The sequence below is a fragment of the Solea solea genome, chromosome 2 (genome assembly GCF_958295425.1).
Source record: "Solea solea chromosome 2, fSolSol10.1, whole genome shotgun sequence".
NCBI lineage: Eukaryota > Metazoa > Chordata > Actinopteri > Pleuronectiformes > Soleidae > Solea > Solea solea.
The window spans coordinates 37,676,701-37,700,252 of NC_081135.1; the positions used below are offsets into that span (position 1 = coordinate 37,676,701).

The 23,552-nt window shown below is 39.0% G+C and overlaps 2 protein-coding genes across 2 annotated transcripts; one reads left to right on the forward strand and one right to left on the reverse strand.

Annotated features, from left to right (window-relative positions):
• The first annotated feature begins 15,211 nt into the window (after positions 1 to 15,211).
• Positions 15,212 to 19,467, forward strand: nms (neuromedin S). The gene is made up of 7 exons (XM_058654500.1): positions 15,212 to 15,465; positions 16,482 to 16,528; positions 17,309 to 17,368; positions 17,792 to 17,818; positions 17,919 to 17,972; positions 18,984 to 19,052; positions 19,261 to 19,467. Exons 1-7 carry the CDS (start codon positions 15,393 to 15,395, stop codon positions 19,267 to 19,269), a joined length of 339 nt encoding a protein of 112 aa, XP_058510483.1. The 5' UTR covers positions 15,212 to 15,392; the 3' UTR covers positions 19,270 to 19,467.
• A 75-nt stretch (positions 19,468 to 19,542) lies between these two features.
• pdcl3 (phosducin-like 3) lies at positions 19,543 to 23,552 on the reverse strand. The gene is made up of 6 exons (XM_058654488.1): positions 23,422 to 23,552; positions 21,679 to 21,799; positions 21,466 to 21,556; positions 21,081 to 21,224; positions 20,638 to 20,846; positions 19,543 to 20,023 (listed from the first exon to the last, which is right to left on the reverse strand). Exons 1-6 carry the CDS (start codon positions 23,425 to 23,427, stop codon positions 19,875 to 19,877), a joined length of 720 nt encoding a protein of 239 aa, XP_058510471.1. The 5' UTR covers positions 23,428 to 23,552; the 3' UTR covers positions 19,543 to 19,874.

Here is a 23,552-nt window from a genome sequence, read left to right on the forward strand (position 1 = left end):
TGAGGACTACTCATGGAGTACTAAATGTACTGAGTACTACACTCAGTACATTTACACACACAGTTTAATCGGCTAAGGCCATAGTCCGACTAAGACAATTTGCCGAGTCCAAGGATACATGTGGTGGAGAAGTCCAAGTCTAGTCTGACTAAGTGCATACGCGCAGTAGTAATCGGACTAAGACTAGCTCGATTTTAGTTGGACTAAGGTGTTAACATGACAATAAGAAAACCTATGATTATAAATGAAGACTGAACATCTACAGTATTAAAACAATTCACCCATGTCACCTCATGTGTTCACACACACACACAAACACACACCCTTACATTTAAGTTTCAAACATAAAACGTGATGTAAGTGTGTGAAATGTGGGTCGATCCCGTTTCTTTCATAATGTCATACAATGAGTTCTCTGTGTGTGTGTGTGTGTGTGTGCGCGCACGTGTGTGTGTGTTCCAGGTATTACTCATGTTGTGGGGACCTGGGGAATCTGATTACACAGTCACATTATGGGGACTTGTCTACCTTATGAGGACAAAAATCAAGTTCCCATAATGTAAATTATTACATTTTAAGGTGAAGACGTGTATGGTTAGGTTAAAGTTAAGGTTAGAACAGTAGTAGTTATGATTGAGGTTAAGTAAGTGTGTGTGTGTGTGTGTGTGTGTGTGTGCGTGTATTCATATCTTTGTGAGGACAAAAGCTTGTTTGGGGTTAAGACCTGGTTTTAGGGTTAGAATTGGTTTTAGGTTCGGGTTGGGTTATGGGTTAAGGCTAGGCATTTAGTTGTGATGATTATTATGTTAGGGTAAAGGACTAGGGAAGGCATTATGTCTATGATGTGTCCTCACTAAGATATAAAAACAGCTCTGTGTGTGTGTGTGTGAGACACATGTGCCTGTTCATGTCTGCACACATGTGCAGCTTATATCACGGTGTGACATTATCAGCACTTTTATCTTATCAATCAGAGCTGAGCTGCCTCTCCTTCTCCTGACACCGCTCATGCATGTGCACACACACACACACACACACACACACAGTAGGAATATATAATGGGGTTTCAGGGAAATGAGTCACTGGCTCATGACGTCATTCTACAGCTTTCCAAGAAATTAAACTTCTTAATATTAAAAGCCATTCCCTTAATAATAAATATAATATGAAACATATAGATAGATAATGAAGATATAAAATACAGAATATAGAAAAAAAGACTCAAGTAAAATGTATGATGGCTTTTTTTGAGATTAAAAGGTGTTTCCTTCTCGCTTTTATGCAACATTAAAAAAATTTAAATAACAGTGATGAAACCTTATAGAAATATACATTTACATCAAATCTTTTTAATCATTGCCAGCTGCAAATGACAAATAATAATGATAAAAGTGTTTTGTTTAAAAATTTCAGCAATTATGAGGCAAATAATTATGAGGTTGTTACTCACAAAATAAAGACAAAATATTCATATAAACAAGAATGATATAGATAATAATTAAGATATAAACTATATGCACGTATGTTGCAAAAGCTCCTATTCAAATAAATAGAATTAAAAAGTAAAAAATACAAGGTTGTTTGTTGATTTAAAAAATAATAACTCTTAATAATAATTTAAAAAAACCTGCACATGTTTCACCTTTATAATGTTTATATTTTACATGGTATTACACTTTTCATCTTATTTTTCTTATAATCCTATCTTATCTTATCTTGTCTTGTTTTATCTTATCTCAGGTGATTTAGTGGTGATAGAATGTAGAGTGACAGGGTGAATATAGAGCAGTGGAGAGAACCTAGACTCATGACCGCATTCATGTTGTCATTCTTTTCCTGACTGATCAAAACCGCAGTGGTTTTCTTCCCTCACATGATTTTCCATGCTCACATTTTGGGGAAAAACAAATATCCAGGCTGCCTTTTCATTTTCTTTTTCTTTTTTTTTTATCTTAGACCAGAGTTTCCCAAACTTTTTATATCAAGAAACAACTGAGAAAATATTGAGTTGTTGAAGTAACACCAACACTTGAGTGTGCATTATGTGTGTTATCGTCTCGTACCTCGGCCTATTTACGCCACTGTATTTCAGCGTTGGTGAGAACGGTGTCACTGAGAGAGGTCAATATTTTCTCAAGTCGTTCTTCGTATAAAACGTGAACGAGAACCACTCGTTTAGATGATACACAAAATCGCCAAAATGTCAATATAGCGTGAGCCGAATTGTGAATTTTAAGGCGTCAAAACTTGAGTTCAGATTGTTAAGGGTGACGTCGCGACTGCCTGCAATTTGCTCTTAATCCCTGTGCTAATCCAGCTGCACACCTGCACCTGAGATTGTTCTGATGGACTATAATCCCCAGGATTTTCCCCACCTTCATCCGGTCTGAGGTGTGATCGTGTCAACAGAGTAATGAACACAGTGACAACCAGCGAGCGGCTCCAACTTCTCCATATTTAGAATGGTCACCATGGCAACCGTGACACCATATTCACACAGCATATGCTTCCCCTAATGAAATAAAATCCCAGAAGAATGGCTTGCATCACAACATCTACAGTACGTGCGCCTCTCATTCCGTAGCCTGGTCTTGAATCTTGGGCCCTTCCAGATCTCCAGGCGGACCTGGAGGCCCTCTAACAAATTTGGGAAAGCACCCTTCCCTCCCGCTGCCTCCTGCTCGTTTCCCCTCACAAGTCATCTTTCAATTGAAAAGTTTTGGGTTTGACTCCCAGCTCTGGTGCTAGTGTACATGTTGATATGTCCTTGAGCAAGACACTGAACTCTGCATTGCAATCTGACAGTGTGTGACTGGGTATGACCTACCGGGTCCATCTTCATTGGTCATGAGGGGTGGGTCATGACTGAAAGAACCAGATTGCGGGTTCGAGTGGGGAAATTGTATGAAATGTATGAACTAATGTCTCCATAAAGCCTTGGAACATACCGACAATCCAGCATACCAATATCGTCCTTCTCTTTGCCCAAACTCTCTCTGACCAACCAACCACTCCAGGTTGGTTTGGGTAAAACCCAAAAGGTGACTCCTTTCCCCCGGAACTACTGCACAGACCGCCTTGATGTTCTGTGCCGTCTGTTCCTCTTGCAAGAAGAATAAGTTCTACATTTACTAGGGTCTTAGTAAAATTTTACCACAATCCCTGGGAGAGTAGAGCTACTATTCCTTTGCGAAAAGGAGCTGGTTTAGGTGGTTCGGATGCCACAGGGGTGCCTCCCTAGGGAGGTTGCAGGTCCAAATTGGAGGAGACCTCATTGCAGACCAAAGACTAGGTGGAGATATTAAATTATCAGTCCTTTATTGGTCCCACAGGGGAAATTCCTTCTCTAAATTTAACCCATCCTCTACCAGAAACCTTCCTAGAATTAGGAGTAGCAGGCAGCTACTGAGCAGCGCCCGGGTAGCAATGGGGGTTTGGTACCTTGCTAAGGATTATAAGACAAGTTCCATTTTCATTTGGCCATGGAGCGCCTGGAGATCCCCCAGTCAGACTTGGACAACTTGGCCAGGGAAGTCTGGGGTCGGAGCAAACTCACAAGGCCCAACATAGGAATCCAAGGAGGCTGCGGCTTGCGTCAATAGTAAGAAATACCGTGCTACTTTTACTGAACACATTTTTATGGTAACTAAAAGGGAACTTGACTTGTAACCGGAGGGTTGTCCGTTCCAATCACAAAGGACAGGTCAAGGCCTGGGGTACTACCTCTGAGCAAGGTTCTGAGCATCGCTCCCTATAGACTGGGTTAATTGGACGCTCTAAATTGACGACATCCAGTGTACTCCCGGGACAAATGAGAGAGTTGCATCAGGAAGAGCATCCTGCGTGAAAAACAGAGAGAGAGAGAGACATTTTTATCAAAAACAGAGACATTTAAGTCATTGGCCAAATGAAATTTAATCGGGGGCACATACAGCAGAGGTCTCAAACTCGCGGCCACAACACTTTCTATTTTAAAAACATCTGTAATTTGGATTTGAGATCCCTGGTGGAGAAGTGTTGTAACTGACTGATACTGCTAACAAAGCTAACAATGGTTAACAAATTTCTGTCCGTGCTTTTTTTTCCCAACTTCAGAACTGGAACACGATCAACTTGGATCTGACCTCGAGCCGCTGATGTAAAAGGAACAAATGATTGTAAAAATAACAAATAAATAGATGCATTGTTGTCATGTGACTGATTAGATATTTACAGCTGTTACTAATTGTGTGACCTTTATGCACAACAAGTTTATTCAGTGGTTGTCTGTAAATAAGCGGTCACGTTTTTATTTTTATGACCCTTCAGTGGGATTGTTTGTTTTCAGAACGTGAAAATCATAATTAAACGCTGCTCTGTTTGGACAAGTGGACTGGTTTGACATCAGGACAGCAGAGGAGGAAGTGTCTCATCAGAGTGTCTTTAAGAGATTAGTCAAGTGGCGACATGTGAGCTGCAAGAACTGCTGCTGACGATCATATGACCTGCACCTTTCCTGCAGTTGTTGGTGAAGACTGAGGCAGGAAGTGTCAGGAATACGTGGAGGATGCAGCGGTGTGTGTGTGTGTGTGTGTGTGTGTGTATGTGTGCGTGTGTTGGTCAAAACAACAACAACATTAGAGAAAACATGTTTATGTAAAGAAGAAAAAAGGTGTAAATGTCAGAGAATTTAAGAGTGCTCTTTTGATAAATGTCAATCAATGAACTTATAGAACATGAGCTACAACAACAATAATAATATTATAATAATCTTTATCATAGAATAAGAATTAAAGAGACACAGTTTAGTTTCTGATCTCAATAAATAGAAGACTCTTTATTTTCATTGAATGTTAATTTATTCCCAACTATGATTGGATGTCCATATTAAACAATATTAATGAATCCATATTTCCCCCCTGACTCCTCCTCCTCCTCCTCCTGACTCCTCCTCCTGTTGCTCAGACACTGATATCATTGAGCACAAACGTTGTATAACTGAAACTCTGTGTGTCGTCGACTGACTGCAGCCAAAGAGCACAGTGTTCCTGCTCATCACAGCACGCACGTGTGTCCAAAACTATTCACAAAACACACACACACACACACACACACATAAAAAGTATTGTGATTCTGATTCTGATGTGACTGTGTGAACAGATGTAGGTCCCCATGACATAAGGAATACCTGAAACAGACAGACAGACACACACACACCAAAAACATACAGACCTATCTTTGTGGGGACATTTAGTCCGGTCCTCACATCTAAGACCTGGCTTTAGGGTTAGGGTTAGAATTGGGTTTAGATTAGGGTTAAGTTAAGGGTTAGGGTTAGACCTTAAGGTTAAGGTTAAGGTAAAGGTAAGGGGCTGGGGAGTGGGGAAGTTGTGGGGACCTACATTTGGGGACACCTGTCTTCCTCACGGGACACAAACAAAATCCCCCATAATGCCCCATGCTTCTAGTCTGACCAGGAGGGGGCGCTGGTTCAGGATGAGTGGAAAAAAACATTGCACCCCTTTTCAAAGCACACAGTCACACACACACTGGAACACACAGACACACACACACACACACACAGACACACACCTGTGTCACCTGTGCTCCAGCATCAGTGAGCATCAGACTCCAGCTGATGATCATAAAGAGCTGCTCGGCTGGAACACGTGAACACGTCTCCTGCTGGCCTCCTGCACACATGCAGAGCGGGCGCTGGGGGCGGTTGCCACGGTTACCTGTGACACACACACATTCAGTTTCCTGCTCGACAACATTCTTAAAGAATTGAATTGAGATGATGTTAAAACGTTGTATTTTCACAGAAAGGATGAAATCAGGTTTTTATCCGACACAGTTTTTTTTTTCCTCATGTGATAAAATAATGATGTCGTTTTCAGAAGACACAGATAACACATCTGCAGGGTTCATTTTAAGAAATGATTGATACATTTAAAGGGATAGTTCTGTTTCTTTGTGTATGTGTGTGGTCCGTCACTTAATATCAAGTTATATATTGTTATTTCTCTCTCTTTTTTTTGTTATTTATCGACTAATTTTACACCATAAACATGTTTTTTTTAAATTGAACTTTACATCATCACAGCCGGCTCAAAACATTATTTTAATATTTCAGAGGAATCTAGATATATTTATTTGTCAAAATAGTGATTACCTTAAGTTTTATTTTATAGTTGAACACACATTTGTACATCTGGATCAAGTTTTAAAAACAAAAGCCACCTCTCCTCTGTCCCCCATGTTTCCTTTCACCACAACCTGTCTTGGCAGATGCTGCACATGTTTGAGTTGAGGTTCTCGCAGAGATTTTCTTCTTCTGTTGAAAGTGTGTCCTCTCAGAAAGGACAACAGAAGTGATATGAACAGTAAAACGAGTGTCATGTTTGTTTGTGGTGGTAGACATTGTGGAATCTTAACTCCCTCTTTGTGATGTCGGAAATTACGAGTTCCGACTACAAATAGAACGCAGCGTTACTGCTCTTGTCCTTCAACAAAAGGATGAGTTGATAAAAAATAAATGGCCGCTTGGTGACACAACTACTGTATGTTAACAATGTCGTTTCACTGTTGGAAACCATTTCACTGACGGCTCACTCTCCTGCACCAAACTCCATAGAGAAAATGAGCGATTTTAGGCTCAGGGACACAGCTTAATGTAATACATCGTCGGATAATTTAGCTTTTAAATATAATTATAAGTTAATTTTTTACCATTTATTGTAACTACTTTAATAAAAATTATATTTCATTATATTCTAATGTATTTCTTTGCTTTTGTGTATAAATCTGACCTTATCTATCTTTTATTGCTCTGTTATTGTTTCATTCCCTTGTGTTGATCATTATTCTGTCATGTTTTACGTCGTCTTTATTGCTCGTTCTGTCAAATGTCCTGGAGTTATTATTATCATTATTATTATTATTATTATAATAAAAACAACAGTGATAATTTAACTCCTCTAATTGTATCATTTAGTGGAACTAAGTCACTGTTGATGTGCTCAATTAACTCTTGATTCTCTTTCATGTAATGATTTAAAGGAGCCACCAGGTGTCAGTGTAAGATGGAAGAAGGAAAATAAAAGTCTATGTGGAAAGTACAGTATATTTATTACACATAAATACAGAATAAATAATAAATATAACACACGTATCAAATTGGTTTCATGGAGTATTTTTCACAGTTGAAAAAGCTTTTTAGAGTTCATTATATTTATTTTATGTTTTCATCTAAATGAGAATAAAATGTATGAAAACTGACATCATGTTCTGTTGAAGAAGTACGGCAGAGGATTAGGGCCAAAAACAGCCTGAGGTCTGAGATTAAAATTCTGAATTTCTGCAAATTTATGTTGCGATATTCCCACAGAATTTCAAAATAAAAGTGTCTGCTTTGATACAGAACCGTAAATAAATGTATTTGTGAGGCATAATCCTGTGTGTGTGTGTGTGTGTTTATACGTCATCTTTTGTCATTGTGTCAAAGTTACAATTCAGTTTATATTTAAAAAAAACAAATAATTTTTTGTTCATAATTGTTCAAATTCAATCTGATTTTAAAGACAATTCAGTCCTTTTTTGTTGAGGTGTGTTTATATATGGAAAAATATATACAGTATTTTTAATTAGATTATCTAAAGGTTGTGCTGCATAAAAGGACATGAGACACTTTATACTGCAGCTTTAAATCAACACATAACAATAGAGTGTTTATATATTGTGTTTTAAACATGTGAGAGGCTGACACACACACACACACACACACACACACACACACAGACACACACACAGAGTTTGTTCCTCTCACGTCAGTGAAAATTCCTTCATGTTTTATGACTAAACGTATGTTTGGTCAGTTATTGATCGATCAGACAAATAGATTTCTCACCACGAGTGAGGTTCATTCTGGGAAAAGTGTTTAGTAATTAGTCAGAGACGTACAGAGGCGGAGTCACTGTGTGTGTGTGTGTGTGTCAGGGACATGTACAACACACACTCTGACAATTAAAGGTGCACTAAGTGTGTGTCAGGATATACATGCATACATATACACATAAACATATATATATGTATATATATATATATATATATATATATATATACATATATACACATATATATATACATATATACACATATATACATAAATATGTGGGTTTTTTAATGATACTAATGGGATAAAAGCATTGTGTGTAATATGACACAGAGCTGCTGCTGCTGTTCTTAATTATTCATGTTCTGTTGTGGTGATTGTGGTGATTGTGATGTTTGACGCTGAAATCAGAGAAGTTGTTTGTGTTTCTTTTCATGAACCAACAACAACCCATAAAAACACGTGATATTATAAGAAGTCACATATATTTATAAATGTACAATATGTATATTTTTCCTGTCTTTTCTTTATCATAATTATTATTATCACTACTTAGATTATTTCATTGTTAAGTAACTAACGAAACATTATTATATAATGTAATAATATTATTACAGTGAGCGACACATTTTCAAATCCTCTCTGAGCTCCAGGGCTTTTTTAAAAAAATGTAAACAACGCTATTTTAGTCTCTTAATTTGAAAGGAACTTTTTAAGGCGTCCTGTTCTTTCAAATTATAAATTTTTAGAGACAAAATATGTGAAACTTTTTAAAAATTTCAACAAACCGATGACGCGCTGAGGAAAAGTAACCTCCTCAGTCAGCTGTGAAACATAAAAACAACAACAACACAAACAAAGTGTAATTTGATCACAAATCATTGAGCAGCACTTTCACAGCTCCATCGACCGCGTCGTACCGCGACACAGGAGGCGGAGTCTGCTGAGTTATGACCTTAATAAGAGGCCGCGCCGCCACTGACTCGCTCGTTAATGCCACGAACGTGACGAACGCCCTCATCACAAACACACAGACACACACAGACACACACAGACACACACAGACAATGAAAAATCCACAGTGTTTTTCCTGCTAAAAGTCAACTTTGAAGAAGAAGCGCTCACTTCCACAGACAATCTCACACAATTAACACCTTTAAACATATAAACCGTGACAGAATATTTTACTTTATGGCACAGTTTTCTTAAGTCAAAGTGTTCAAAGATAGGTTCCTTTCATTAACACAAACACTGGGCTGGGATGATTTGATAAAACGTCAAAAAGTGTCCAAACTACGCACTTTTTTACTGTATTACAGAGATTTTGGACGTGAAGAACTTCTTCCATCTCCATGTAAAAGCCTCAAAACCTTTCATTCACTTTATTTCCATAAAAACAACTCGTGCTTTACAATATGAACATAAAACACAGCAAATCATGATTAAAAAAAGTAAAATAATAAAGCATTCATTTAATATAATATATATAATATAAACTCTAGTCTCCTTATATCTAAGATATATTAAAAAATATAATTGCTGCCATTAGACTGAAGTTTAGCTAAAATGCTCACTCACCCGCACCAAAGCCCATAGAGAAAATCAGCATTTTAGCTAACTAAGACACAGGAGTCGCTGCTTTACTCCTGCCTCGTGTGGTCAGTTTGTGTCACTGAGAGAAATCTGAACAATGCATTTGAGATGCCAAAATCACAGAATAATATAATTGAAGTTATTGATGGAGGCGTCAGTGGATCACTGATGGATCAACGTCTCCTGTGTGCTGTGAGGTTAAAATCACTGATTTTCTCTATGGGCTTTGGTGCAAGTAAGTAAATAAAAACAAACTTGTGTTTTTTGTTGATTAAAGACGTGTAAAAGCAACATATGTGTTGTTTTTAATAATTGTCATTCACAACTTAAAAAAATCCAAACAGGTGAGTCCCAAACACTGGGTCGGGGACACACAGAGGTCACGGGAGATTATTTCTGCGTCCCCAAATAAATTTTAATAATTTTCCCAACCTTTATATGAAGACTTATGGATATAGGTTATAAATACCATGTATAAAATGTAGTTGCAAATAAATCTACAAAAAATGTCCTGGAAATTATTTGTTTACCAATTAAAAATTAGATCATTGGTGCTAATTAGTTGCATAATTACGTGTTCCTGGAGGCCCCCTATAGAAACACTGGTCTAGAGAAGGTGCAGAAGTCTACTTCTATCGCACATCACCTGATTTTACAATAAAATTAATAGATTATTGTGGAATAATTTATCAATAATGACAAAAATGTGTTACCTAGCCCAGCTTTAATACACAGCAGGTTAAATATTACACAGGATTTGGTCAAAATATCTTAGAATGAACAAAAATTCCACAGATTTAAACACGTGTGTTTTTGATAGTATTTCAGAAACAGCTGAGCTCTGTGTCACCGCAGAATAAAGTACAACAATCACAAAGTAGTGGGTTTTTGGTTTCCCCCTTGCTGCCTCTTCACAGCCTCATCGCTTTAAAACAGCTGCAGACGACTCTGAATTCTCTCGCTAATCTGTATTCAGTCTGTGACGCCGCGGAGAAACGCCGCCGTGTTTGTTTGTTCACTCGCACAATCATACGCAATCAAACGCCAACACTTGGACGCACACGCGAGCGAGAGCGCGGCAATCAGTGACACTCCACTGAAGCAGCTGCTACAACAAACCCATCAGTCCAAAAAGGCTGCGTGACACTTTCCCATCATGCTCTATTGCCGACGAGTGCATCCCAGAGGAAGCGGCGCCGGAGTCTCAGCACATATGACGACCCGCGTTTACGACCACGGGGACATACATCGGACGCTAATGGATTTTGTTGAGGAACGCGTCGCGCATGAGGCGCTATCATCCAGGAGGTCACAACATGCCGTAATGTGTCAGTGCAGGTGAAGGTTAATCCCACAAGAATGTGGAAAAAAAACCCTGTTAGCTACGCAGAATCAGATGTCCAAAGACGTCAAGGATGCTTCCAGTTTCCTACCCCAACCCAGATTCCTGCTGCTCACAAAACATGCTGCTACTTTTACGTTGAATTCCACATGTCTTATTTGCGTGTTGCTACGCTAGAGTGTTGTTATAGAACCGATATTGCTAACAATGGCTAGTCCTAGTTTGTATCCATTGTTTTTTTACAACCACGGGGACATACGTCGGACGCTAATGTAACATTTTTGCGATGTTTCCTTGTAGGTGAAGGTTACTCCCACTAGAATATGGAAAACCCCCGTTAGCTACGCGGAATCAAACGTCCAAAGACGTCAAGGATGCCATCCGGTTGTAGTCGGAAGTCGGAATTCCCAGGTTCCCAGTAGCCAGTTGGATTTCCATCTCGGAACATTGGAGCAAACTTCAAAAACTCCCTGACATGCTGCCACTGTTGCCACTGTGTTGCTACGCTGTTAGCGTGTGTAGAGTGTTGTGATCGACCGGTATTCCTCACGACGGCTAGCCCCAAGATACATTAGCATTCATTGTTTTTTACAACAGCTCAACTCGGAGATGATGAGAGAATTAGCAACATAAAGAGAAGAACGTACGCAGTATAAGTGCGTTTGCCTCTGCTACAATAGATGGCCGCACACCGATGGCTCGCAATACTGCGTTACATCTGTAGTACAAAACCGAAATTTCATATCCCGGGTTAGGATTCCAACACTGCTTCTTTAGCTAGTGGTTTCTTTAGCTAGCGGATTGTCATTAGCTTTTTTTATTATTATAATAGCTTATTTTGTCTCTTTCTAACATTGGCAGGCTAACACAACAAATAAACTCCTTTAATGTCATTTAAACGCTAGCTTCATACTATGATGTCTTTGAAGTATGTTCACCACTTCATCTCACTGTTAAACAGCCTGTAAACCGCTCACTCTCCCCTGCACCAAAGTCCACAGAGAAAATCAGTGATTTTAACATCACAGCACACAGGAGTTGTTGATCCACCGCTGCCTCCATCACGAAGTTAAAAAGTGTTGTTTTGCGACTTTGGCATTTTAAATTCTTCGTTCAGATTAACCTCAGTGACACAAACTGACCACAGGAGGCAGCAGTAGACCAGAAGCCCCTGTGTTCCCATGAGCTTAAATCGCTGTTTTTCTCAATGGGCTTTGGTGCAGGAGAGTGAGCGGTTTACAAACTTTACTTTGTAGCATGAGTAGCATGAATGTGACGTCAGTACCATATAAAGACCAAAGCTTCATGAACAAATGTCCTTGATTTGACTTTAAATATAGAAAAAATATAGAAAACCTCTCAACCAGTGTCAGCTCACAGAGATTAAAGGTCTGCGGTGTGAACGCGGCCCTCACTGTCCTGAGTCTCCGTGACAGGGTGAAATGTACGAGCGCCTCTGCAGGACTTAATGAAACACGTCGCCGCTGACACGCGTGGGTGTGAGCGGCGACGTGGACGTGGGAGCAGCTTCATTAGTCACTGAACGAGCACGACGGCGAGGATCTCACCTGCCACAAATCAACACAAATGAACGTCACAGAAGCTTCTCGTCTCTTCTCTTTAACCGTTACACCGCCACCCGCCGGCTCACCAGGACAGAATTAATTAGTTAACCCTCGTTAGCGACGGCCTGAGGGGGGATTAAACGGATTAAATCTCATCAGGTCGTTGACACACGACTGCTTCACATCCAGTTAGAGACGAGACAGCAGCCTAATGACCACACTGGAGAATTAGCTCATTGTGTGTGTGTGTGTGTGTGTGTGTGTAATTGCTCCATTTACGTGTATTTATCTGAAAAACTTCACAGGCCACTCCCCCAAAGAAATCCCCCAGAAATAATAAAATACGGCTGTTTTTCAGAATAAACCATGAAAAAAGTCCAGATTTCTCCATTAAAATTGAGTTCTTTCAGCGAACCATAGAGTCGCCCCCTAGTGGCCATTCACTACATTATTCTTTTCGCACAAAGACCGTTCAAAATGCGATAAATAAATGTTAATGATAAATGTTCTTTGCGCCCCGTCGCTTGTTCTTTGTGCCATGGTTTTTAGTTTGTGGGCGTGTCTTAGGAAGCTGCCTGCTGATTGGCTAACTCGTTCCCAAAGTTTTCTCCATCGACACCCGACAAAATAATTGTAAATAACTAACGTTTGTCAGATTATAAACATTAGATACTTACGATTATTTTGTCGGATGTCGACGGGGAACGAGTTCCAGGCGGACGGAGACTCCAAGCCCTGGACTACTTCCTGTCCAGTGAGCTCCGAAAAATTCAGCAGCCAATCAGCAGGCAGCTTCCTAAGGCCCGCCCACAAACAAAAAACCACAACAACAAATCAGGGAGCGCAGAGAACAAGTGTATTTTCAAACAATAAAATACAATATTTTTGAATGATTAAATCAGTATTTGATGTTAAAACCTCGCGTTCCGCTGCGATCGCGGTGGTTTTCTAACGTTCGTTCATCATTTATTGAAATAAAGAAAGTGAGAATAAGACGGCGCTCTGGAGTCTCTGCTGTGTGATGATTGGAGAGTCAACAGTGTTTGAGTTTATGACGACGTAACAATCACTCGTGACACTTCACGTTCTCACGACAAAACACACATTTACATTTGTGCTTGATTTTAAATCTCATCACTTTGTTCTCAGTATAATACAATTTCTGATGTTCTGATGTTTATTTTTGAATATTTCAAACCAAGAAAATGTATTTATTTATGTATTTAAATAAAAATTGTTAATTGAAGCAAGAAAACTACGTGAAAAATATCATTTTATTCACAGAGTATTGGTTTACGTGCACATGTTTTATAATCAAATCAGTCTTTGTCAGATTTTGGTTGTAAATGAAGGTGTTAGTGTTTTTACCGTGAGCAGCAGCTGTGACTTCAGATTACCTGATCGTAACAGTTAATCCCTGGACCACACACACACACACACAGAGGTCACATCAGGCCACGACCTCGGTCACTTTAATAAAACATTATTTTTTCTTTGGCTCAAATGTCGCACTCGCACACACACACACACACAACAACAGACTCTGTTTTGTCCTGTGATGTCTTACAGTTATTCATAAACCAGGGATTAAGAACAGTAAACTGTGTCCAAAATAGATTTTATTCACTATAATCTACCCCAGTTTAACTGAACGATATCATAAAAATATGTTTTCACATTTTTTTCTCACTCTTTGACTTGGTTTCTCTCTCACACCAAAGCCCATAGAGAAAATAAGCGATTTTACATCACAGCACACACGAGTTGTTAATCCACGTCCGCCTCCGTCGCTGAGTTTAAACGTGTTATTTAGTGACTTCTGTGTCTGAAATCCTTTGTTTGGATTTATACCAGTGACACAAAGTGACCACACGAGGCAGCAGCACACCAGCAGCTCCTGTGTCACTGTGGGCTAAAAACGTTGATTTTCTTAATGGGGTTTGGTGTGGGAGAGTGAGCCGTTTACAAAACTGGAATTTCCAGCCAGAAAAAGCAGTTTAATGGTGAAATAAAACATAAAAACATATTCTTAAATTATCAGAGACATATGGAGGCATAGATTTTATGATTTTAAATTTGATAGATGGCTAAAATCTAAAAAATAAAACCTGGAAAAATCCATTTAAACAAATATTAGGGCTCATTTATAATTATTATGAATTTGCGTTTGTTTTATTGTGTTTACAGATACACATACATTTATACACACACACACAAACACACAGTTTAAATGTTGTATGATGTCGTTCATCATCCATTTCCCTTCAAAGCTCAGATTACAGTCACATCATCATCATCATCATCATCAGCCATTAAAAAATCTGACATCAGCAGGTGCAGCCCAGTATTCCCAATCCACAGGGATTACCAGAAAACTCTGTGTGTGTGTGTCTGGGTAAAGCACCTGGTTTGGGGGTTAGTTAAGGGTTAATTTAAAGGTTAGTTTAAGTGTGTTTAGTGTATGTGTGTGTGTGTGTGTGTGTGTGTGTACATTTTAAATCAAAACATTTTTTCTGCTCCTCAAAAGCTTAAAGGCTTTTTATCTGGGTTAAGGCTTGTTTTAATGGTTAGAAATATGGACATTTAATTTGTAGTGATTAAGGGTAAGAAAATGCCTTAAGTCTCTGAGTGTCCTCACTAAGGATGCTGTACCAACATGTGTGTTTGTGTGTACTTTTATTTATACCTTTGTGAGGACATTTTGCCTTTCAGGGTTAAGACCTGATATTAAAACAAGTGTGTGTGTTTGTATGTGTGTGTGCGCGTGTGTCAGTCATGCGTGGCTGTGATTGGTCACCTGTGCGTCAGTCAGTGTCTGCGCGTGCAGAGCCGTGCGCCTTTAAACAGCTGCGGTCTCGCGCTCAGAGTTCAGAGCTCAAACAACCGCGACGGAACCAGGAGCGACGAAACCCCCGAGCCGAGCCGAACTCCGCCGAACAGAGCCGAACTCCGCCGAACAGCAGAGCGACACAGAGACACTGAGCAGAGGAGAGTTTTTCCTCGTTTTCTTCACAGAGACATGAGTTTTCCGAGCGTACGACAACTTTTCCTCCTGTGTCTACTCTGGTTTATTGGATGTGGAAGCAGAACAGGTCAGTGATTCACTTTTATTTATATTTATTGATGTTTTTATCATTCATTTACTGGAAATAAAACTGAAAATGATGAAGTGGATCTTTCAGGATCGGTTTTTCTTCATGGCTGATGCTGATTTACTAACGATGCTCGATATTTAACCTTTTTTTGAGTTGACGGCGATAAATTATACAAATAACGACATAATGTCGTATTTATTTAGTCTCTTCTGTCGTGAAATCAATGTCATATTTTTCATATAGGTTTTCTTCTTTGTGCAAAATAAATAAATACTAAATAAATGTCAGCAGTAGGGGGCGCTAACACAGAAATGAAGCAGGTTATTCAGTTGAGTGTTTTAGTTTTATATTTGGCCATTGACTCATAAATGATGCACATTTATAGAAAAGGCAGATAAAATAGCAAAAATTAGATTACAATTCTTTAATTTCATGCTAAGATTCTGTAGAAAATACAGTATTTAGTGGTTTATAAAAAAAATGTCTTATTCGCTGTTAAATAATGATCTAAAACAACACGGCTCAGTTTATGAGACATTTTAATAAATGTGTTGTTTTCTTTATCTTTAGACTGAAGCTGATTTAAACACAGTAAAGGCAGATTCCACTCATGTAGATTCAGTGAGTTAAGTTGTGTATATCTTTGTTTACAGTATATGTATATACACTGTAAATGAATGCCAGTTAAATAAACTGTAAGTCTAAGTGTTGCCGTTCATTATTGTTTAGTTTTATGTCAAAAATTCAGATTTTTAATGACAGCCCATTATTTACTTATATGTGATTATTTATTCATTCATTCACATTGACTGAATATGTGTTTATTCATGTGTTTCTCTTTATTTCAACGACAGTTTCTTTTTGCCGCTTATGTCTTGAACAATGACCGGCATTACGGGCTCAAAGTGTTAATTTTGTGATGATTTTCTTCCGTTTTGACTCTGTATTTGAAAACACTTTGTGCTAAAGTGTTGAAAAGTGTGATTGAAACACGTTGTGTCGTCTCTGTCCAGACGCAGGTCCTTATGACGAGTGGGAAGACGGATTATTGTTAAGAAAGGTATTTAATGGTCATTCTTTTACGTGCTGGTTCTTTTCTCTGTGAGATAATAATGATGATTTTCACGTTTAAAGACAATAAAGAGAGAGAGAGAGACGCAGCCAGGAGAGATCAATAGTTATTCATTATTAATCAGCAGCTCCTTTAACGACTGTCTGCTCTAATTCAGCGGTGAACCAACGTCTCCTTCATCATCATCATCATCATCATCACTGTAAATCAACATCTCTTTTTAGTTTGGGAACTTTACTTCTATATGATGCTTTTTGGGGGGTGAGTTAACACAGAGGTTCCCAAACACTGGGTTGGGGCCCACAGATGGGTCGCGAGAGACTTTTTTTGGGTCCCGCCGCGAAGAAATTTGCTGAATTTTAATTTGTATGTGTTTGAAATAACATGCATACAATTCAGTTTTAATTCCTTTACCAGTTACAAGTCACATTAGCTGATGTAGCTTAGTCGCTACATTACACACAAAATGTACTGTCGTCACGATCTATGCTGTTTTTGCCGTCTTTAAAAAAGGTCGGGCCCCGTATAGAAAGTTTAACAGTAAATGACTCATTTTGCAATAAAATCTCTTCATAATAAAGAGAAATTAATAAATAAAAGTGGCTAACGTCACGAGTCGTTCGTGAAGAAGCTTCATTTTTATCATTTATGCATCAGAAGACAAATGAAAATGATGATTGTTGTTAATTTAACGTTAGTTACTGTTCAGGATTTCGTTTGTTTGTTTTTGTCGTCAGCTCACGAACAATCGTGTCGTTTATGTCGCAGGTGCTCCGCGCCGTACGCAGCGACGACTTCAGCGACGTTGAGTGGACGGACCAGGACGAGGTGAGGACCTAAAATAAAAGAAAAACCCTCAAATTCATTCACATCACATTTAGTTTTGAATATGAAGAATAAAAAGCGTTGTGAGACTGTAAAACGACATCATAGACAAAGTTCTGTGTATTATTTATTATTCATGTTTTGTGTCGTCGTCTCAGTGCGACACGACCACTGTCACACAAGTTTGACTCAGATATTACGGGAGAAATAAGGTGTTTTTCTATGAATAATTGTTCCTTTCTCTTCCTCCAGTTGCTTAAAATAGTTTATTTTATTTTAATTCACGTGTTTGTTCCTTTCTTATACAATTACGCGTCTATAAATTTAAAGTCATTTATGTTTTATGAATTAAAAAAGACACAAAAACTTCATCTTCAATCCTTACTGATGTCGTGATGTTGAGTATTTTCTGTTTTTCATTTGCAGGAAAAAGTCCAGAATGTTTTCAAACGAGTGAGTTTTTCCTTTTCTTTGAATAAACGTGATTCTCTCCATCGCTGACGTTTGCTCAGTTTCAGTTTTGATTAACTTTTTGAATTTCGTTTCTTCTCAGTTTCTGTTTCATTACTCCAAAGCACGAGACTCAGTTGGAGCTGTTCAACAAGAGGTGAGCACGAGAACAACAACATGTTTATCATGTAAATATAAACCACTTGAGAGGTTCTTGTGACTCCTGGTCCTCGAGCAGAGGCCCGGGAGTCTGAGGGATCAGCACAGTGTCTCAGCTGTTCCTCTAACTCGTGTCTTCTGGACAAAGATCTCAGAGTCAGTTTACTCCCGACATCTTCCCTCGCTCCTCTTTTCCTTCAGCTCTTGGTATTTCTCAAATCCGTCAGCCGTCGTAGGTGGCGCTGTAGCGCTCTATAAGCTAGCGCGTATTGAATCAGTTTCCTGTTGGCGGCGAGATGGACGGCGCTGTGGTTCTGTATGTTTTGAACCTGCTGTTCGTGTTAATCGTGATCCAAATTAGACCGACCGTGTGTCTCTTGTGGTTGTCGTTGAGAAAGACGCCACTGCTGTCGCCGCCGTACGATCTTCCAACAACGGTACCGCAGTTTAGACGCCGCCTTCTTCTTCTACTTCCGGTAGAATGCGAAGTCCGACTCCAGTCCGACTAATCGTACACATGCAGGAGTAATCGGACTATGAATCGCATCATCCAGGTATGTTAGTCCGACTAAGACTAGCTGGATTCTAGTCGGACTAACGTGTTTACATAACAACAAAAACATATTGTCTTAGTCTGACTAAAATTGGACTTTTAACATGAATGTAAACTCAGTGCCTGGTGTGATAGACCCCAGTCTCTATTAATCTAGTGTAATCTAGGCCAGTTCCTGTGCCGTCTTTCTGCTCAGCGAGAATCAAAACCGTCGCCCATATGCAAACCTCTAAAAACCTGCTTGTTTAAAATGAACTCTCCCTTTATTTTGATTTATAAATGTGTGATGTGAATGAAAACACCTCAGACTTTTCTGTTGCTTCAAGCTTCACATTTCTTAATTTTTCAAAGTTTTCTGTTAAGTGAAATCCAACAAAAACAAAAAAAACTTGTATTTAAAAACCACATTTTTTTAAAAAATGGACTTACCCCTTTGGTTTCCTTGTTCTCTTTCAGTCTCACTCTGTTCATCCACTGATGCGACTCTCGCCGAAACTTTCCCAGAGGAGAAAAGTTCTGCTTCTGGTGAGGAAACAAATACATTCTTACAACATAATCTGTCAAAAGACATTTTTCAGTGTTTAAACCTTTCACTTTTTAGTCGTAAGCTTTTAAAATCAAGAGATGTTGTCAGATTATTTATTTAAGGACGCGTTTACACAATAAAACATGAGCATGAACGTGTGAAACAGTATTAAAAAGCAGATATGTACTCACTTTTCTCTTTTTACAGAAGATCTGATGGCTGCCTGAAGGGAGCGCTGTTGTAAAAAAAAGAACCTCAACGTAATCTGACGTCCGAACATGATCGACGGAGCCGCGCGTCGCCTCAAACTGACTTTATATCCAGAGAAAATAAATAATTATTATTGTATAGATGGAGAAAAAAAAGACATTTGTACATATAAATATATAAATATTTATTTATTTCTGCCTGGTTCTGCGTCAGCGTTTAAAAGCTGTCAAAAATGTGTCAAACAAAGAGAAATTCAAACAAAAACACTCTCACAATAAGTTCTTGTGTGAATCCTTTATAGCAAACAATCAAATAAAAGTGGTGAACTCACATTTCATTTCACAGGTTTGGATGGAAATGTACATTTTTGTGCCAAAATGATGATGAAACATAATAATAAAAAAAAAAAGGTGACATTCGTCTGTGATGCTTGTGTAAAAACACCGAGCACGAGATTAAAGTTACGACTCTTTGCATCTGTGGTTCTCATGGAGGGTTCAACGCCACAGTGTCGCTCTGATCCTGTCCTGCCCGCAGTTCCCTTGAGCAGGATCCGTCCCTGCCTGCGTGGTAACAACATGAAACACACGAGTGTAACAGAGTGTGTGTTTCTAATCGTCCTCGTCCTCAGAGTCACTGTCTTTTCGCGTCGGGAGCGAAGACCTGATGGACGACATCATCTTGTCTTCGACCTGCTTCCTGGGATTTTCCTCGAGGTCCGTTTTCACCGCCCCGGATTCCGATAACCGCCACTCCAGCTCTGACACACAGAGAGAGAACGACAAGACGTTACTGTCGCTGTTTTCCAGCTGCTCCCTCTCCTGCACCAAACTCCATAGAGAAAATCAGAGTTTTAAGCTCACAGGGACACAGGAGCTGCTGGTCTGCTGCTGCCCCGTGTGGTCAGTTTGTGTCACTGCGGTAAATCCAAACTAAGGATTTCAAACACTGAAGTGACCAAACAACACATTTAAATTGCATAATAGAGGCAGCAATGGATCAACAACTCCTGTGAGCTGTGATGTAAAATGGATGATTTTCTAAATGGGGTTTGGTGCACGGTTTCACAAAGAGACACAAACTACAGTTTCAGGCCATAAAAGAGTTTCTAAAAGTAAAATAAATCAGTGAACATACTCTAAAGACATCAAAGACTTAATCAGATGTAGATTTTATTACTTTTGTTAAAGGTACATTGTGCATAATTTAGCATTTATTGGTGATGTCGCAGCTGATACCCATCCAATCGCTCTCCCCTTCCCTTACACGTCCTTTGTAGCCTTCAGTTAGCATAAAAAACTCAAATAATGCCTAGTTTGTCCCTAGTGGGCTACAGTAAAAAAACATGCTGGTCCAAAATTGAACTCCACCCACCTTCAACTGTGAGGTTCATGCCTCCAAAGACGTGAGGGCCGATGAACTGCGCCTTCATCTCGCCCTCAAGGTAAACAAAGATGGTGGGCAGGTTGCGGTCGGGGTAGTTGGGGATACACGTGGTGGAGATGGACTTGAGGAACTTGGTCTGGCGGAACTTATTGGCCATGATGCTCAGGTGCTGGTTGATAAGGGTGCACAGGGGGATGCTGGGAAATGACAGCAACACAGAGGAGGAGAAGTGAGGTCAAATATGAACACGTTTCTGGGATTTTTAAGACTTTGTAACTGATCTTTAGCGCTCATGACTCTTCCAGTGATGACACTCTCTGACCAATCAGCGGCCGGCAGTCTGTCGACGTCACATTTTAATAGTCATGCTAGAACTGTGTGTTGGAAGAGCGACCGCTGATCGCAGTCCTGCCGTGGTTGGATGAACTCACCCCTGTTTGTAGAGATGCAGCACGACCCAGATTCCTTCTCCAGCCTTGTTCACCTCCTTCACGTAGTCTTGACCCGAGATTTCCACCACCTCTGAAAACACGTTCTTTATCTGAGTCGCCTTCCACTCTGCCAGACGCTTCTGTCTGCAAACACACAAACACACAAACACACGTCACTCTCAGACACACAGTCAGAGAAGAAGATTCAATGAACAACTCAAACTCCTGCTAAAGTCTTTATTTCTCCTGGTTTAAGCCCGAGTTCAAATGCTTTAGTTTTAAACGAAAACAAGAAAATCGATGTTTATTTAAGCTTTTCACACAGAGTAACAGCACAACGTACATCATCGGTGGTGGTTACATCACCTCCATAACCTCCACTCACCTGTACATCTCGATGGCCGCCTCGTCTTCCTCACCAAACTCATCCTCATTCTCGTCCAGCTCTTCCAGCGTCATGCTCTCATATGTTTTAACTGCACAGAAGAGTTTATATGGAATAAAAAACAAAAAACTATTTATTACATGTGCAAATAAACACACATCTACAGAGCTACTAACAGGAAACTATATAAAAATCACTCTCTCTGTCTCTCACCGACTGACTGCTGCTGAAGAGCCAGCTCCTCCTCCTCTTCATCCTCCTTCGGTGTCTCTTTAGGAGGAAGAATGCCTTTCTTCCTCAGGATGTCGTTCCATTCTGTGTCTTCATTTGGGTCCTTGAGGGGGAAATTAAAAAAAGCTCTGGTATGTGACTCTCTTCAGGTTTTGTGAGAAGTTTCCAAAGGTGTTGATTTAAATTGATGTTGAAACACAAGTGAAACTAGACTGAAACTAGACTGGATTAAGGCTGTGGTGTCAAACTCAAATGACCCCCAATGTGAGTCTAATCTAGTCGAGAGAAAATATTTGGGGAAAAGGAAAACAACTGCTTACAAGGTGAAAGGTAAAAATGATAACATAATACTTCATTGTGATAGCACAACAAAGATGTTTGTGATGATATTTCACAGACTTTCAAAGTAAAGTGTTGTTATGATTTCACAATAAAAAAAAACACATTTATCAAACAGAATGGATTTATATACAACAAAAACAGACTAGAATTCAAGATTAAGTGAATAATAACACGCATACAACTGTAATAAAAACACTAAACAAGCTCACATATGTATAATATAATGCTGAAAGTATTACATTTATTTATGTGATTATTTTGAGTTCTGGGTTAAGAAAAGGCTACAAGTTAAACTTAATAAGAAAAGCAGTCACTGAACAGAAACTTATACTGTATACAGGTATTTACACGCTTTTTTTCAACAAGCGTCACTTTTATATTTTAAGTGTTTAATATCTTGACCTCTTTTTATGCTGATCGCAAAATCAAATGACTTTTTGAAATAAGAAAACATTAAGTTTCATTGCAATTAGAAAGACTCTAAGAACAAAACTGTCCTTGAAAATTACTTTTTTTTACTTATTGTGTGGTTTCCTAAAACGTGTGGTAAAGAAAATGCCCCCACTTAGATAATAAATAACTTTCTAAGTTTGCTAAATCATGGAATTGTGTAACTGAGTCCACATTTAGACAAATAAAAAACTAACATGATGAATTCATTTTTAACCGTCAACTACTTTGAGTTATTAATATAATAAACTATTTAAAGAAGGTCTGATGTTTCAGCTTCTTAAATGTGAATATTTTCTGGTTTATTTGCTCCCAATAACAAAGAATGCATTAAAACTGAAACATTTTAATTTGTGGATAAAACAAGACATTTAAGAAACATCATTATTTCAAGGTTCGGGAAACACCGATCAACATTTCCCCGACATATTATGGCCCAAACAACTCATCGATTAATCGACAAACTAAATGACCATGAATTAACGGGTAATTACAGGCTCAAATCAGACTTCCTCTCCATTTACGTGAATATGTTTAATAACACATGCTATGATGAGACATTTTTACTAAAAATAGTTTACGAAAAGTAGTTGAATGCACTAATCTCTGTCTGACAAACCTTCTACTATTTACAGGTTTAAAGTATGTGTACCAAGTACTCGATTAATCACAAAGCGTGTGATTTGAGCTACAACTTCACGTCAACGTGTCTTTAATTCCTTTTATTTATCTTTCTACGTTTACTGGTGAGTCTGATTTGAAGAAGTGAGCCTCGGCTAAAGCTAAAGCTAACATGAACGCCGTGAGTTCGGTTTCGCGGCTCTTCTCTGTCGAATAACTCACCAACACAGCGACGACAATAACTTTAAATAAACATTCACATTTACTGAAGATGATTTTCAGCGATTAAAAGTTTCATAAAGCTTCACTAACCTGCATTTTGACGGAGAGAAGATGTGCTGTGAAATCACACCGCTGTTCTCCTCCCAGACACGGAAACAGAAAGAGCGAACACTCACCGGAACCGAGTGACAGCAGAAAACGCCCACTAACGTCAAATTAGG

Bases quoted from the DNA above. Each gene is read 5' to 3' on its own strand.
- nms (XM_058654500.1), top strand. From the start codon at position 15,393: ATGAGTTTTCCGAGCGTACGACAACTTTTCCTCCTGTGTCTACTCTGG. The intron at 17,369-17,791 runs GTGAGGACCTAA...TTTCATTTGCAG, and splicing joins AGTGGACGGACCAGGACGAG to GAAAAAGTCCAGAATGTTTT. The intron at 17,973-18,983 runs GTGAGCACGAGA...GTTCTCTTTCAG, and splicing joins TTGGAGCTGTTCAACAAGAG to TCTCACTCTGTTCATCCACT.
- pdcl3 (XM_058654488.1), bottom strand. The intron at 21,225-21,465 runs GTGAGTGGAGGT...GTGTGTTTGCAG, and splicing joins GCGGCCATCGAGATGTACAG to ACAGAAGCGTCTGGCAGAGT. The intron at 20,024-20,637 runs GTGGGTGGAGTT...TCTGTGTGTCAG, and splicing joins CATGAACCTCACAGTTGAAG to AGCTGGAGTGGCGGTTATCG.